The 17,451-nt window shown below is 40.2% G+C and overlaps 1 protein-coding gene across 1 annotated transcript in view; it reads right to left on the bottom strand.

Moving 5' to 3' along the window:
• VWF (von Willebrand factor) overlaps positions 1–17,451 on the bottom strand; it is a 152,665-nt gene that overhangs the window by 30,489 nt on the left and 104,725 nt on the right. The window contains exons 35-42 of the mRNA XM_009288502.2: positions 14,719–14,939; positions 13,551–13,743; positions 12,529–12,870; positions 5,693–5,898; positions 1,730–1,832; positions 1,546–1,620; positions 916–1,020; positions 185–390 (exon numbers count right to left, since the gene is read on the bottom strand). Of these exons, the coding sequence (XP_009286777.1) occupies positions 185–390; positions 916–1,020; positions 1,546–1,620; positions 1,730–1,832; positions 5,693–5,898; positions 12,529–12,870; positions 13,551–13,743; positions 14,719–14,939 (1,451 nt within the window). The remainder of the gene's footprint in view (positions 1–184; positions 391–915; positions 1,021–1,545; positions 1,621–1,729; positions 1,833–5,692; positions 5,899–12,528; positions 12,871–13,550; positions 13,744–14,718; positions 14,940–17,451) is intronic.

The following is a 17,451-nucleotide window of genomic DNA, read 5'->3' as shown; positions in this document are numbered from 1 at the left end:
ACAAGCAACAGTGTGATGCAAGTGTATTTCTCTCGGACGCATGTAAATGTAAAATGCCCTGGCATCATTATCCAGTAGTCTCTTTGGGGGCTTGTTAATATCTAGCTACGCACTGACTTTGGTGCTGTCACTCCAAGTACAAAAGATACTCTCATCTGTGGAAATCACACTTCGTTCCCCTTACCGTGCCTGGAACACAGGTGGTAGATACACAGCCGCAGTCATTGGTGAGAGATCTGGATAGATATCCCAGAGGGCAGCTCACTGTGGAGTTACTGCAGCTGCAGGTACACTCATACTTATCACAGCACTCGGTCTTCTCAACGGTCAGCTCTCGATGCGGTGGGCAGGAAGGTCTTTGAACTAAGCTGCATGCTTCTCGGTTACATGCTAGCAGAAGAAGGTAGGTACCATGTCAAGCACACAGCATTTCAGAGTGCTAGCAGAAGAAGGTAGGTACCATGTCAAGCATTTCAGAGTGCCGCAAGTGAACAAGACAGTTCTCTGGCAGCAAGGCACTAATTTGCTACTGCGAGCTGTTACAAACGTACTTAAAGACTAAGAAGTAATGCAGATATAAAAGGCCTAGGTCAAAAATTGTGCTGCAGGTTCAGGAAAAGTCGAAAAGTTCCTACCCTGCCAAAATATTCTTGTCTCATATACAATCAAAACGATTTATAAAATAAGCATAAGGGTCAGAGCACACACGTCCAAGAGTAAAGTGTTTCTCTCTTCCTTAATTTAAAAGCGTATTCAGAAAGTGCCAATAACCCTTCTTCCAAGTCTGTGAAATCATTACATTTCCATTGGCTCCAAAATTAAACCTTTCAGAGGGAAAAAATGTCCAAAGGAAGTTGTCAGTGTTGCTCAAATGCAATGCGCCAGTGTCACTCCCTGCTAAAAAAGCTATCTTACCACATGTGTAATTTGGTCTGCATTCTCCAGGGTTGGTCAGAGCAAGCTGCAGGCCAAACTCACAGGCAGGGGCAGGAGGCAAATCACAGGAAACCAGATCACAGACTAAGAGAAATTGAGAGAGTGTTTAAGACCACGCCTGACTAGTTAGCCCTCAAGAAAAGACACACACATGCATGCACGTCCCCATTAACCTTTTTTTCCCCTACACTCAATTGCTATCCTAAAATATGAAGTAAGTTAGAGTTCAGCAGGTCAGAGTTTGTTTTTAAAATAGCTTAGGGAACAGTTCAAGTTTGGGTTATGAGGATTAAGGTTCTAATGTTATATTTAATGTGCAAATATAGACCATGCAAAAATAGATACTTAAAAAAAGACCATTCTAATATCATTTAGATGAAAACAAATTGCTCTGTTCCCTTCTTCATCTCTTACAGAAAGTCAAGTTTGAAGTGAATTGAGACTCACATCCTCAGGAGTTGTTTATTTTTCCACATAGATGATTGTACAGTCATTCAGTGGTTTAAAAAAATGGGAGTATTGCATTAAATAAAAACACAGATTGTGTCCCTTTGAAGCATTTCATAAAAATATGTACCAAGAAGACTCCAACAGTTTATGAGAACCTACCGCACTTGTACTCGGGGCAACACTGGCTGGGGTCCCTGCGCAGACGAGGGACTTCACAGGGACCACACTGAACAGCTGGAGTAAGAAGAAAACATCCATAAAACAAGTTTCGATAAGAACTAGAAAACTAGGCAACAAAAACATCAATTCAAGTCCAATCATACTTAGAACTAAACAAATTTACGTTTGGCAGTAGGGCAAGGTCGGATGGTGCAGTTTACTTTCTTGTTATCAAGACACGTGCAGATCTTGCAAGGCTCATTAGCGGGAATCCATGTTTCCATGTGCTGCATGAAACAAAACCCAGATTGTTAGAAAGAAATCAAATATTCTGGCCACTGGCATGTTGGCGATGGGAGTGGGTGAGGTTGAGCAACATTAATTTAGAAAACCAGAAGGCTATATGCAGCATTGGTTGGTTGCTCTGTTAACAGTAAGAACCTAAGGAGACACATAATTCTGAAATGACTGTAGTGTACCAACTTAGCAAAAGATGTAAAGAATGCACGAATGGGATGAGGAATTACTATTGTTTTAAGCACGAAAAATGCTCAGATGTTATAATTGCAATTGCAGGCTATTGTCAGTAACAGTGGACTCATGCAACTACATACCATGATTGGATGTTCAGCGGTAATAAGGGAAACAACAGTATTTTGGGAAATACATAGAAGTGGCTGCTTTCCAAAATTAGTAGTACTTAAACACAGAGAAATAAACAGTGCATATTTTTTGTTAAGAATACGTGGGGTGTCATCACTTGATTTCCCAGTGGACTGCAGACTGGAAAAGCACTACGGCAAGTCCAGATCTGAAACTATCACTGTGGTGATTACCTGAAGGTAATAAGCACATTCAGAAATTGCCAGTAAAGTATATCATTATTCAACCACTGCTCTCTCTCTCTTAAGAGAGATGAAAATTACTGCTTTTAAAGATGTAGTTACCTATAAAGAACTATCTACATTTAAAACCCATGTGAATAAGTAGGTAAGAATGAAAAGATGCACTATGGGACAATAACATTAATTTGCACAATCAATCCAGGTTCTGAGTGAGAACATGTAGAGTAGGTTAGGATGCCACAAAGGGAAAAGGCGTCATCCAGAAAACTCTGGAGTGCAGTTTAAAAATAACAGTCTGCTGAGATCTTTAGTAATAAGAAGAAAGGAAGGAAATATCTAAGCATGCTGCCACCTGTACCCAGAGATATCCTATATATTTTAAGCCATCACAGGAGTCTGAAAAGACAGTTTACTTTCAAAGGTTAACAGCATGGCAAGGATAAGACAGCAGGCATGCTAGAACAAGCCAACCAGAGGTTTAACAAAGCTTAGGATCCAAATCGCATAGGGTCGGTTAATCTATAGGAAATCTATTTTAGTCAAAAAAAGCTTGCATCACTGTATTGCTAGTAAAGAACATTATCTCAGGGCTTGGGAAAACAACTCAGAGCCCTCTGCCAGAGCATTCAGTGGCCTCAGGGTTAAAAAGTCCTGAGAGGGCAGCTGATAGAGAATGCCTACATTGGCAGGTGGTGATGTGAAAAGCACATGGACGTTTCAAGACACAGAGAAAGAGAATCACAATATTTGCTCTAACATTTTCAGCAGCCTCAATTTTCGGATTGCTTTTCTTCAGCATAAGTAGAGTCTCTTTCTAATACCAAAAGAAATGACAAGAGATAACACGATGTTCGTAGAGCTCTATATAGGTGTTGATACTGAGAATCCCATAAGCCCAAGCACGATCTAGGGTAGAAAGGAACAGAGGAAAGAACGCCAGAGGGAAAGAATGGAGCTAAGGAAATCACAACCCACCACCAGTTGCACTGCCTGTTGTATTGCTCACACAGCTACGGTGGAGACGCAAAACGGCTGTGTGAGCTGATCCTCCCCTGCCCTCCACCTCCCCATCCACACAGCAGCTGCAGCTAAGCCTTGCCATTGGGGTACAGACAAGAGGTTTACAGAGTTAAAACCCCATTAAGGGGCATGTGACAACTCACGAATTTCAGAAGTTCTGCAGAAACAAGTAGATATCATGCAGACGTTATTCCCAAGATGTGTGCTTAACTTTTCTCCATGAGGGCTTGAAACAATTATTTAAATGGAAAATGCACTGCATTGCCTCAGGATTCAGGGATTTAAGGCACACGGAACCTAGGCTGTAATCTGCATTCGCAATAACCATTTCATATAGAATCATAATAACTAGAGTTCTCAGGCTCACCAAGAGTTGTGCACAATTGATCTGTGTTTAGGGCAGTGATTATATACATTGCAAGCTATTTTTTCCTTCAAGAGAAATAAGAAGAATTTTTTCTATTCCTTTTATTACAAAAATTACTGGGGGGTTTTTTCCTTCCATTTTACCAACTCTATAAGCAGTACACAAATCCAATGATACTGTATTTAAAACAAAGATCCAAAACAGAACACAAATAAAAAATCGTAGCCATAGGTATAGAGATACTGTAACCTTAAAATAAAAGCTAGTACAAGGTCCACATGCTCAATCCTTCAGAAAACTCTAACATTTATTTTGAAAAATGTCATTTGGATAATGCAGTTGTGGAATGAAAGAACCCACTTTCCCTATGTCTTCCCCCCGCTGCCAAAATCCATAGGGTATGTATACCTGAGGAGGGGGCTTAATGCTGTTAGGCTCCTGTACCAGCCCCTTGCCCAGCAGTAGGAAACCCTTAAAATCATATTTAGTGAATACTTTTTCAGCACGCTGTGCTTTGACAGTACCAGCAGGCAGCACTCAGGCAGAAGCCATGGCAAGGTGAGATGCCGGGGCCGGCATCCTCAGACCTGCGTGGACCTGTCCTGTATGAGGGCAAGCTGCACCGGCACACGCAGGGCTCCTGGTGCAGACTGCACAAAGCAGTGCCTGGAACACTTGCTTCACTAAGTCAAGTGCATTGCTCGCTGGTACCCTATCACCTAAGGAAAGGTGTTTGCTCTGTTAAGTTTGATGCTTTTGTCATTATGTCAATCAACGCAAACAATATTTAAAACAGATGTTTTAGCCACAAATAGTCTTTTCTTCCTTTCAGTTTAACTGTAAATGTTTATAACACATTTCTTGATGAACTAAATGTGAGTCTAAATTTGCGTGTGTAAAATGAAGTCATTCAGAGTACATACGGTCATTTACTTTTTAAAATCTATCATCTTTTTACTTAAAGAATAGACTATCCACACACACACACACACAATTCTCTTATTTACAGAAGATCTATGTTACAAAAACAATTGTCTTTGACAGCAGGTTTGGTGAGTATGATAAGACCATCCAAAAATCCCATAAGAACCTAAAGCCCATAAAATACTGAAATTAAAGCCGCTTCTTCTTAAAGTCTCGTAACAAAACTGCAGATTTAAGAGGACTGGCTGACTTAGGTGAAAACTCCCAGAGTTGAGTAGCTGGGGGTGAAGATGAACAACCCCTGCTACTTGGAACAGGGGACATAGGGAGGAGCTTGTGCACCCACTGTGTGATGCTGAACGGGAAATCAACAGTCTCTTTCACTGCAGTCTGGCACCCAGCACCCATAGCTCTTCCCAATGCCATTCTGCCACAGAGAGGTCTGACTTAGCTGAGGAAAGTGGATTTCCAGTACAACTAAAATGATGAATTTCATCAAAGGAATGATTCTCATCAAAAAAAAAAGGAGGTAGGCTAATATAACTTGACATAAAGTTGTCTTGGTCACTGCTCCACACCAACCACTGAAAATATTTCAGTAAGCTTTGCAAAGACAATATGATACATTTTAAGCAAGGGTTCCAGATTTCTGATTAAATTGTCATTTCTGGTAAAAGCCTGCTGAATGGAGGTGTTTATCTTGGTAAATGTTGACTTATGCCATCCCTCCTCTCTTTCCTCTAGACCTCCCTCCACACAAATTGGTCATGCATTTCCGGGTCTGTACAGTCCCAGCTGTGAATTTTATATCCATCCCAGCCAATTTCACACTAGGGGAGCTACACAGGGCTGACAGCCGGCCAGTTATGAGGAACTGAGCTAGAAAATAAAGCACCCAAAGCGGAAAATAGTTAGACTTATAAGACAGATTTACTTGCAAAAGTACGAACCCCAAGCACTTACAAAGGTAAGCTGCTAACTATATCGCTACCTGATGATGCGTGCCATCTTCACTGACGCATTGTGTGCAGACTTCTTCATCAACACAGCTGTCATTAAAAATCACCTGTCCATCTGGACAGAAGCAGCCTTCTGTGGGATAATCCTTGCAGACACTGAGTTTGGTACTATTCTCACAGTGCTTTATGCAGGCTTTGTGGCAGTGATCATATGTCAAATATGTGGGACATTTCATTGCTGAGGAAGACAGAAAAAAAACTCTTTAGATAAAGAGATCTAAAATGCAGAGAAATGTTTCCACTCACACTTTCTTTAGAATTCTGTTCAGGTTTTTGAAAGCCATCATCTGATGAACATATTTTGTCCTCTGCAGCCACTAGCATCTTTGAAAATACATTTTTAAAACTAACAAAATCCACAGTGGAAAGTGATTGAAAGCATTTTCTTAAGTTACAGTCCATGCAGAAATCATCAAGCCACATTTTCAGGTCACATGAATCAGCAAAGTATGACTCCTTAATAATATTATACAATGGCTTACATGAGCTGAACATCTTGCCTAACTTTGTTTTCAACACTGGGCAAAAGACATAAGAATTTGGAACCACCTTTACATGTATTAGAGAAGCAGTGGTAACAGTGCATGGTTAGGAGATATCCAGGACAGACTAAAGCATTGAACAAAGATTTTTTTTTTGACAACTTGATAGGCAGCAGTGTTCCCAAGCAACTAAAGAAAGCTAACAAACAGAACATTTTGGTACTTCAAAACTGAACCTGCTGGATTTCTGCACCTTATTAACAGAATTACCTTATTAATGGAATTAACTGAATCAAGGGAAGTTACATTGCCCCCTAAGCCAACACATAAAATTTTTACTGATGAGTTCACAACACTGAGGGTATTGTCTCTAAAAGCCAACATAAAACTAAGGCTATAGCTAATCAAGTATGGACACAGCTTCCATACTGTGTACTCCCTTAAGTCTACTTTATTTTTCTCTACAGCTTCAATTAGGAAAAGCGTTTTCCATTTCCCAGTTCATGACTGCTGTGAGGTTTATAAAACTTTTTCTCAGTCCCCTGACAAAAAACACTGAAATAAAATTACTGAATGAAGACCTGAGCTCCCAACCAAGCAAGCATTCATCAGCTGAACTGTCTACACACACCCCTCATAGCCAAAGGAAACAGAAAAAAATGCCTTTAATGTTAACCCTTTCCTGTTTCAAGCCATGCTAAAACCAATTATTTCTGGTGTGTTGGAGTCTATGATTATACGTGTGGATAACCATCATAGTTCAGCAGATGCAGAGGAACTTGAAAAGCCACAAGAACTTGATGGAGAGTCAAATCCTGTTATGAAATGCTTTGGCTGGATTCTGAAAACACAAAAAGGTCTATCCAAGTAAAACAGAAGTTGCCTGCTTATAAACCTAGCTACCTAGACTATACTGTGTTTTCCAGGAAAACTCATTCCCAGAAGCAGTTCTGTAAACAAGGTGACTACAGTAAGCACCAGTGCTTATTGCCTGTGATGGTCTCACATCAGCTGTAATGAATGTGTGAAAATACATCCACAGCAACTGTTAAGGTAGCGTGTCATTTGCTTTTTTATTCCGGTGTCAGTAAATATACTCAGCACACTGTCTTTCATCTTGCTTACCTAGCACTAGCCCTAAAGCAAATCTAGTAAACCTTCTCTGCACAAGATTAGATTAATTTATTTTAGAGTTTAATGCTGATGCCCATCAGTGTAGAACCTGGACAGCTCCCAAGCAGAATCAGTACCAATGCTAAAGCCTCTAATATACTTCATGTAACATAGCCCCTTCTCCTTCCTCCTCTTTGGATGGCATTAAGGAGCCAGGTGTGTGAAAAATGCAATGAACTGTGCCCCGGACCCCAGATATGCTATCAAAAAGCCTGTGTGCCTGTGTAAAATGGCAATGTTTTTTCAAGGAAGGAAGAAACGAGGTGGTGGTTTTGCAAAAGAAATATAAATGAGCTCACGTGAATGCCCTTGTTTTGAAGTCACCTCTGTCCTTGGGGGCATGGGAATGAGAAGTGCATAAGCAGTGTCAAGAGATGGGATAAACTCCATCAATGTCCGGAAAATCATCCTAACCATCCTTTCATCCTACTGGCACAATGACAACCAGGCGATCATAGAAAGCCACCTCAGACACATTACTGCCCTTGTGCTCCAGAGATCTGGCCAGGTCCTACATGACCTACAGGTAAGCTTGCTTTTTGTATGGAAACTTCTGCCAGAGTTATGGAATGTGAGGAGGCATGAAGGACTCCCGACAGCCAGCCTTAGAAACAAGTATTTCAACAAGCCACCCTCCTGGCTGGCTATTTCAGTGCTTACCTCAAATGCCTATAATTTCTGAATGAAAAGGAAAAGACTGTGGGTATTAGCAAAAGGGGAAAATAAGGCTGAAAATCAAGTAACAGAAGAGTAATTCTTCCAAATACTAGCCTGTATGATGCTACTATGATCATGTATTGATACTGTATTCTCAGTTTATTGGCTCCATTAAAAATGACCTTTTCTTTCAAACAGGGAAGAGAACAGTAAAAGAAAAGCTGGGGAAAAAAACCCAAGTTTCCCATAAATCTGTGATGGCACATTTAAGTATTGACATTTCTTCAGCTGCCTATTTTTCCTTTAAATTACAGTAGCTATTCCTAGTAGATACTGGTTGGGAGAAAATAACCTCTGTGAGGATCTACAGGAGGTGCAAGTCCATCAAAATAAAATAAAACAAACCACTTGAGTTCAGAGTGAAAGATCTAGCGTGATAGTTTGCACTGGGATTCACTTTGAATTTGTGGCTCAAACAGATCAGACACAACAGAGCATCCTTGGTTAAAGTACTAAATGGATATTTAGAGGAGGGGTGTTTTTCAAGCCTGTGATATATGGAGAAAGGCACACCTCTTTCAGGCGACAATGCTACTCCTTTCTTATCAGTAGTATAATTTAGCAGCTAGCTAGCTCCTGAGGTCACATACTGCTGTCTTGCCTTTTGCCTCACTGTACTGTCATGTGCAGCCAAAAGGACAGCTAAAACCCCAGTGCCGATGAAGCTGGAGTGAATAACACACCAGGGCCAATAGCGCATCAGCTGCCAGTCAACCTCCTCGCACTGCTCAGGCAGAGTTTTCTTAAACCTCCCTTAACAGTCTTCTTTACCCAAAGCAGTATGTTTAGGAGGGTTTTTCCAATGTTCTTGGGAGTGGTTTCAAGGCCACATTAAACCAACTTAGATCAGTGCTGCCATCAAAAGGGGCAGTCCCCTCTCTTCCTTAATCTCCTCACCTCAGCTGCTCTTTCCTGCTGGCACTATTTTTCCCTTTACAGCTAGTTTTCAGAGCTCACCAAGCAGCATGTGAGGACTACTGCCAGAACAGCAAAAGGAGTGGGAATGCATGTCTGGAGATGGAAGAGGAAGAGAAAAAACTGTCCCAGATCAGCTGAAGGCAGTTGTAAAGCCACGCCCACACTGTTGATTTCCAAATCATGGTTTAAATCCTTCAGCTGTTATGGTCCTCACCAGCACGCCTTGCTTACACAGTGAACAAACAGCAGCAGATAATCTCAGTGTAGCTCCACTACACAAATCCTTCATTAGCAGAGGTGGTTTAAAGGTTTCTTGTATCCCATTGCTTTTCTCTCCTCCTCCTGACCCTCGTTCTTGCTTCTCTGCCAAATGTCACTGCCCCTCAGTTGAGCAGGCACAGCCTGTTATGCATTTGCTTTCTAATCTGAGCCTGCAAAACAACCCAATGAAAGACAAAACACAAAACCCTCCAACAACCAGAATGGCTCATGAAAAATGTGGTTTCCAAGCAAATATTTTTCCAGGAATCCCTGCAGCTGTGGAGTACCACCAGCATCCTCCTCAAAGAACCACAGCTTTCCTGAGCAGTACCAACTAGCTGTTTGTTTCATACACCATGCAGGCATCAACTACCTATCTAAACTTAATTCATCTGCAAGCTAGTATTGGCAAGTACCTAGAGGGCATGTCCACATTGCACATAAATGAGCTTAAAGAGCTGCTGAGAAGCACTCATGGAAACATCAGCATATGAAGATTAACAATTGCTACTGCTGCTGCTGCCATTTATCTTCTGAGTATTTCTGCTTTCTGAGCAAAATTTGCTAATTACGACTCTTAATTGAGCTACACAGTTCAAAGCTGACTTGATCACCTCCACATGAGCTGCCATTTCTTTTGTAACTGCAGAATGAATATATCGCAGTCCATTCATTAATTACTATATAAACAATCCTATTTCCAGGTGAATAAAGCTTCCTCTCCACACAAAGCTGAATCCCAACATATGTCGATATTAGCAATGCAGTGATTTGTTAGAAATCCCTATGATCTTCACATTAAGATAAAGCCCATACTGTCATTGAAGTGGAAACCCTATTCAGCACGCATTCACTGTGAGGGTGAGCTGGCTCAAGGGGCACATATTCTATGCCTCAGGGTTACCTGGCTATCAGTGGAAGCTACAGGCTGCTGCAGCACAAGTCTACTAAGAGTAGGGTCTAGAAAAAAAATAAAATTAAAAAAAAAAAGAAGTATCTTCCTCACTATGCATTCCCGCCTTGGAGTAAAGTTTCCTTCCATCCATTGACACAAAGCTGGAAGTCTACAAGATAGCACTCAACACACCCACCCTCCCAAAAAGGAGCAAGGAAAGCTCAGGCAGTGGCGCTGAATGAGCACAGGATGGAGAACAGGCTCTGTGTTTATTGAGTATTCCAGCGAGTATATTTACCCATCCAGGCAGAGCAGTCAATAAGGACTTGTATTGCTTGAAATGTCCTAATATGGCATGACAAAAACCTGAATCAAAGCCTAAAAAGATGATAGAGATTCACTGGCGTGGGGGGGAGGGAAGCAAGGTACTCCAGAACCATGTCATTGTTATTAAACATGTAGTGGTAGAGTGATTAGGCTGCACTGTCTATTTAGTCATTAATGTAACCTGTATAATGTCCCCGTAATTGGCAATTTTCTTTTTGGCAGTTGCACACATGCACCTGCTTGAAGGAAGAAGATGCTGCTGCTGTTAGGACACTAACGACTGTTTTATGCAACTAGTGTTAAAATAGGCAACTCTTTGGCTATCCTTGTACATGCTGTGTAACAAGATGGGAATTTGAAAACTGCAGAGAGTTATTAAGGTTCTCTACTGACATTCAGCCCTGACATTACAATTTGCAAAGTCTGACTGAAGCACTAAATTTGGAAAATGGCTGGCAGTATTCTCCCTCTGTTTTCTAGGACTATATTCCATACAGACTGTGTTGTTTCTTAAAAGATTCAGTCTGCAACAGCAACATGTTCTTCAATAACCTATCCTGGAAAGATATTTAAGACACTAACTGGAGGCTCAGGCCAAATTCAAATTCACATTCTTGACTTCCTATCCCATCATTCCCTCAGTCTGAGTTTAAAACATGAACAAAACCAAAACATGTACTGAGTTCTTGCAGTATCATGCCTTTAGGATGCTCGTTCTCCAATTCTGAAATGAAAAGTATCTGGACAGCAAGAGGGAAAGAAAGCAAGGCAACAAGAACTGACTAAACTGGAGAGGCAGGAGATGCGGAAAACATCTGGGATATCAAGACACTACATGAGGGGCTAGCTGGGAAAGAAAATGCCTACATATATACGCACACATCTCAGATACCTGACTAAACCATAGAAACACTGTGAGTGAATATTTGGAAGTCTGTAACCATCACTGCAGACAGACTAACAGCAGAAGGTGTAGAATAAGCCACCTCAAGAGTTACTTATTTGTACTTAACTATATGTTGCATTTTTGGCAGATCTTTAGGTATGCCTCGTAATAGGGCTGTTGGAAGAAAAAAAAAAAAAAAAAAACCAGGAAGATAGGGCAGAACTACTTATGTCTTTAAGAATTTAGGGGAGTAGGTATACAAAGCGACAACTGTGAATTTAGCACTAGCCTGCCTGTCTTGCTTCTTCTGGGCTCTGGGCAATTTCCAAGACTCACGTCCTGCTGTACTGCTTTCTCACAGCACAAACTCTTCACCTCCAAAACACAAGCAAAACACAGCCAGAAGGAGAACTGGATTTGCAAAGCAAATTGCAGCTGGTTTGATCAGCGTAGCTGGCACGTGCTGGCAAGAAAAGATACCACAGAGAGTGGCCATTTCCCCATTTTTCACTGCAGTAGAAACTTAAAATCACATTGGCTTTTCCATCATGGTCTGAAAGGTTTAGGCTTTGGTTGGAACATGAGGAATCTGCAAAACTATTACAGAGAAAAGTCTTATTTTGTGCCATTATGTGCAGCTACGACAGTGACAGGCTGGGGAGCAGTTCCACTAGTCAAAATTATGAGTTTCCCTGTCTGCCTTGTACAGATCCTCCAATGTCTGTACCAAAGCAATGATATCTGGAGCTAAAACTGCCTGGCAGAACCAGAGCAGCCTCTCAGTCCACCTGGCCCCACGATGGTTCGGTGGCTGCAGAGTCAGGTACTGTCACATAGCTGTGTTTGCCTGTGCACAGCTTTCACAGTGTTTTTATTTCATAGGTTATGCCTCCAGCCTTGCATAACTACCTTGCATTTTACTAGTTAGCAGTTTACTAAGAAATACTTTTTCCATAATATGCAACTTAGTGGATGACAAACCAGTTATCAGATCTTCAATACCACTTATATGGGAAACTTGATTTGGAACTTCTGCCCCATTACATGGTATTCAAAAACTAATATTACACTGACAAGATGGTCATTGTCACCACCATCACCAAGTTAGATAGTTTCTATATCAGTTTTAATGTATCATAAACCCCTTACGACAAAACTCGGGTGTTCTCCAGTCTACGCAGACCCCGTTTTCCTTGCAGATGTGAGCGTAGGAAGTTATCATCTCGCAGGCTTCGTCCTCATAGCAGCTGCTTTCTGCGCAGGCCTCATAGAACATGTTGGGGGAGATTATCCTGTGGCACTCTGCAAACTGATCAGAGAGCAGAAGGCGGCAGTGGCTTGTTGCATGCTCAGAGCATCTGTCTTCTCTCCGGATTTCACAGATCTTCCCCGGCCCTTCCACTGTCCAGTCTTGGATAAATACGCTGCTGTCAGGAGTGACAGAGCCATCGTGTAACGTGAAGTCATTGATGTGGTTCTGGTCACACACCCCTAGGAGGGTGAGCAGAAGGAAAAGAAAGAGTCTGAATACAGTCAGCAATAAAACAAACATAGAGAAAACAGGCACAGGACAGATGGAGCCAACCAGCCAACCAGGGCCGCTCAATGAATGCCAAGGGGAAGAAGAATGAATGATATTCCTTACAGCTATTATCTATGGAGGCATAAAACCCCTGGGTCTTGTTTCCCATTTCCTTATTACAGGAGGTATAGGTTATGCCACAGAGGTATAATCTATACAATAGATTATACCATAGAGGATATCATAGAATTAGTTCTCCCAGGTAGTAGTACCCCTCACAAACCTTTCACCTTCACTGCAAGCACAGGACATGTCTCTCACATAAATGTATATGTGAGAACCTAAAGTTAAAGCCTCATCCAAAAAAAAAAAAAAAACCAAACCACCTCCTTGAAAACATAACAATATAACATGAAGTAAAACATGAGAGATGTCTAGCCTTGCTCTTTCTAAGGTATTACTGGGAGTCAATGAGCTGTTACATTGATGGCCATAGTAGAAAAACCTACATAGATTAGCCATGTGCCAACAACAGGGAATCAGTTCAGCCAGAGAGTTTACAGGTTCAGGACCACACAAATTCCAATAATATAAATAGCAATTCAAGCCCAAGTAGGAAGCTATTAAAATTACTAGCTTTCAAACTTACCACAAAGCCCTTGTGTTCCTGAAGAAAAGCTCTTTGAATTAAGTTTAAGAATAAATTCATTGTTTCTTGGAGTAAATGTGAGATTATGTCCAAGATGGGAGAACTTGATTTCATGCATTATTGCTCCATAGACAGTGATTTCAAACAAACTGCTAGAATAGGGAATATGAACCCTTTCACCGTTCACAGCCACCTGTTTTCAAAAAGGCAAGATCATCACATCAGTTCTAGCAAGCCGTTAGAATCAACCCAATTTGAGTTTACGGTTGAAACATATTTTGACTTCAGAGGTACTTGAACATCCAACTGAATCTGGACATGACCATCAATTTTGCAAGCTGAAACTTTCTATTGAGTCTAAAAATGCACAGAACTAATTGACCTTCATTCTATAAACTTTTTCAACATTTTCCCATATGAGTGCATTCCTTCAGCATCACGTATATACAGACTAGCAATCTAATGCCATGAAGTAAAAATGCCGCCTACAGACCCTGATTATCAATAAACCTCAGTGAAAGTCAAGGCTGTCCATCGCCATGCAGAACTGGGTGCAGGTGTTTTGGTCCATCCTATATTGCTACACACAAGTCAGAAGAGATCACCTTTGCAGGCTAGCCGACTCCTGTATGTCTGAGGAACCCAGAGACTGAAAATGTGTCATAATGAATTTGAATACTTCTCTGCCTGTAAAACAGATGTAATACATACTAAGCTGGCCTTTCTTCTAATGCTGAGGTCCATCTGCACACAAGGTAAGAACAAACTCACTGGCTCTTCAGCTTGCCAGCCATGCATAGGTTTGTGAGGAATAGACTGCTCTCCCATGCACCAAATGATAACATTGTGTAAAGGACCTCTGCCAACAGAGGAGAATCAGAGTGCAGTATGTCCTTTCTGGCACAAGCGTCAGGGAGACACTGCCAAATCCCATGTTCTTGACATTGTCACACCCACACAATGGAGAGAACAAGAAGAGAAATGTGTCTGGCTTGTTTTGTGAACATAGACTGCATCATGACATTGAAATGAGGCATTTGCTCAGAAGCCTAACAATAGGCTGCAAGAGGAACAGAAACTGGATAAAGGGAACAAATTTGTCCCCATAACCTGAAATTCTATAGCATAAGCAGACAATGCACAGATCACTTCATTGTGTTTAGCTTACTCCCATGTCACTGAAGAGCTGAACAGATACACCACGATGTTTCACTTCAATGGAGTCCATACAGTTCATCTTCGGTGTTGCTCTGCATGGTCCTTCGTGGAGGAGAACTTCAACATTATGTTGCATGTCTCGAAACAAGGTGTAGGAGCAATTGCCGGTCAGCTTAAAATTTAGCCCATCAAAAGTGACAATATGCCGAGATGAACTTCCTATACAGACACCTGCAAATCAATGAAGAAAGAAAAAAAAAAAAAGGCATGTAGGCATTCACTTTTGTTCAAATTAGACTATTTCTTCACAACTGTTATGGGCATGTGGAATCAATTAATTGAGAAAGCTAGGAAGGTAATGAATTGCAAATGCTTGCAGCAAATCATTGACAAGAAACTTTGGTAAATACTTCAACACGTGGTTTTTTTGAAGTATCTTTGTATTAGTAATTAATACTAATTAGCAATTAGTATTACAAAAGATTTGGATAAACTCATAGAAAATCCCTTAGCATGAAGTTTACTCATATTGAATGTGATTTATGAATAAATTTTATATGAAAAATAAAAGCAGGGAAAACGTATCCCTTCTCTATTTGTAGAAAGACTGTAACATACTTATTTTTTATTTTTTGCATTGCATTTTTATTATGGTATTGCATTTTATTCTGTACAGTATTACATTTGAAACAAAACAACACTATTTCATTCTTATCAAACACATGTCACAAGTCAGTATCAGGGGACTTTTTTTTTTTTCTGTTCAGACGGGAAACAGGGAAAGGGCAGAGAAATAATGTGCACAGGAGAAACCAATGGTCAACTGACAGCTCAGTGCCCTGGTCATTAGGTTATAAACACTTCCTTGTATTCACAAACTGGAAAGCAAGGAGGATTATAATCTCACAAGTACCAAAACAAAACCTGAGCAAAAGGATGCTTCGGACCCATGCATTTTCAAATCTTTTGCTTAAAGATAATAAGGACAATACAATCAATGTCAGCTGAACATGTAGGAAGAAAATTCTCATTGTTAATAATTCAGCTACTTGGCTTCTAATTGAGATTTGAGAATAATCTGTTTCCCATTCATTGACCTTCAAACTTAATTTCCCAGGAAAAACAGCAAACAGCAACTTTTGCTTGGGGAAAAAAAAAAGAAAGAAAGCCTATCTTGTGTACTGTTAGGCACTGAATTGTCAAGAGGTACATCCCTCTGGAGCAGTGGGGCATCTTCAGATATTCTACTGTACCTTCTTATAAAGTTCATGTATAAACAACAATGAAACAAGTTAGCAATAAAACAATGTTTCTCAACCTTTTTTTATTCATGGACATCTAAAAAAATTTCTAAGGATAATGGGAATCCTTTTAAATTTCTCATAGGTATTCTGTAGCACAAAATGTGTTCATGCAATTCATTTAAATCCATTTAACAATCCACAAACACCCAAGAGCCATGAATCACATGTTGCAAATCATATTGCTATAAAATTTATAACTAGTTCAGCAAGCAAACACCTTCATGGTGTAACTCCTGATCTATTCTATGAACTCAGTCATATGACACAAGAAGAACACTTTTTCAAGTACTTCCTCTTTGCAAAAGCATTTGTCATATCATCCACACTGTCAAGCAATCATTTGAAAGGGCTCTAGTTCTCTAAATAACTGAACACTACTTTGCTGAATCATGAGTAAATTAAGCGTGCACTGCCATGCTCCTGCAGCACAGATTGCCTCCATTCATAACAACAAAGAGATGCTGAAGCACACTGACCTCCTACTAAGCACCTACTTTGCTATGCCCATCTCTAAAGTTTACTGATTGCTGTGAGTTTCGGCTCTGACTTCAGCACGTACAGCATCAGAATCAGCCTTCCCGCCCGCTACAGATGTTGCTTTCATAGACACAGCATTACGCGGGTTTCGCTAAGTAGTCATTGAAACAAGGGTACTTTACCCATGGGGTTTTGATCAACTGAGTGGGTCTGTTGTTTTTTTTTTTCCTCCTTTTATAACATATGAAAACTTACCAATTTTCATCACGAGCTGTATCACCTTGGGAAAAAAAAGTTAAATTTTGCATATCATGGCTCACTAAATTCATAAAGAGCTAAACAAATGTTATCTCATGTTAAACAGCAGCAATCTCAAGTCGACTATAGGTCTTTTCATAATAATAAACTAATGGTATGAATGGTAATTTTCATTTCATCCTTTCAGAAAATCTTTATGAAGACATGTTTTGCCAAAAGTATGCCAAAATGTATGCCAAAAGCAATGCCTTCATGTTGCTATCAATGTATTTAGGATCGAGAAAATTATTACAGATGCACTTTTTATGGGTAGATATCACTAACAGTATCTTTTGAACTTTATAAAATATTTACAATGATTCAACTAAAATCTTTCTACCTTTTTGAAATGTTTATATCAAAACAGTAATGTTAGCTTTGAAGTGTTTGGATAATCAAATGTGCTTTTAGAAAATGCTAAAAGTTGGGACATTAAAATTTTGGATGTCTAACAATACAGGGATCAAAATCTAGCTACCCAGCTTAGATATTTCAAGCAGTGCCTTGAAGAAATTGTTCTTAAAACAGCCAGTTCTGCAGAGGACATTTTAAACTGAGATTATACATTATACAGAGAAAGCTTATATAGGGTTCTGATTTACTTTGAAAAATAATCATATGACTTTAGATGTAAGCCCAATTTTCAGAATTATGTTGTGAAGTAC

This window comes from Aptenodytes forsteri, unplaced genomic scaffold, assembly GCF_000699145.1.
Source record: "Aptenodytes forsteri isolate BGI_AS27 unplaced genomic scaffold, ASM69914v1 Scaffold73, whole genome shotgun sequence".
NCBI classification, from domain to species: domain Eukaryota; kingdom Metazoa; phylum Chordata; class Aves; order Sphenisciformes; family Spheniscidae; genus Aptenodytes; species Aptenodytes forsteri.
This window is presented reverse-complemented; position numbering and strand designations above follow the sequence as displayed.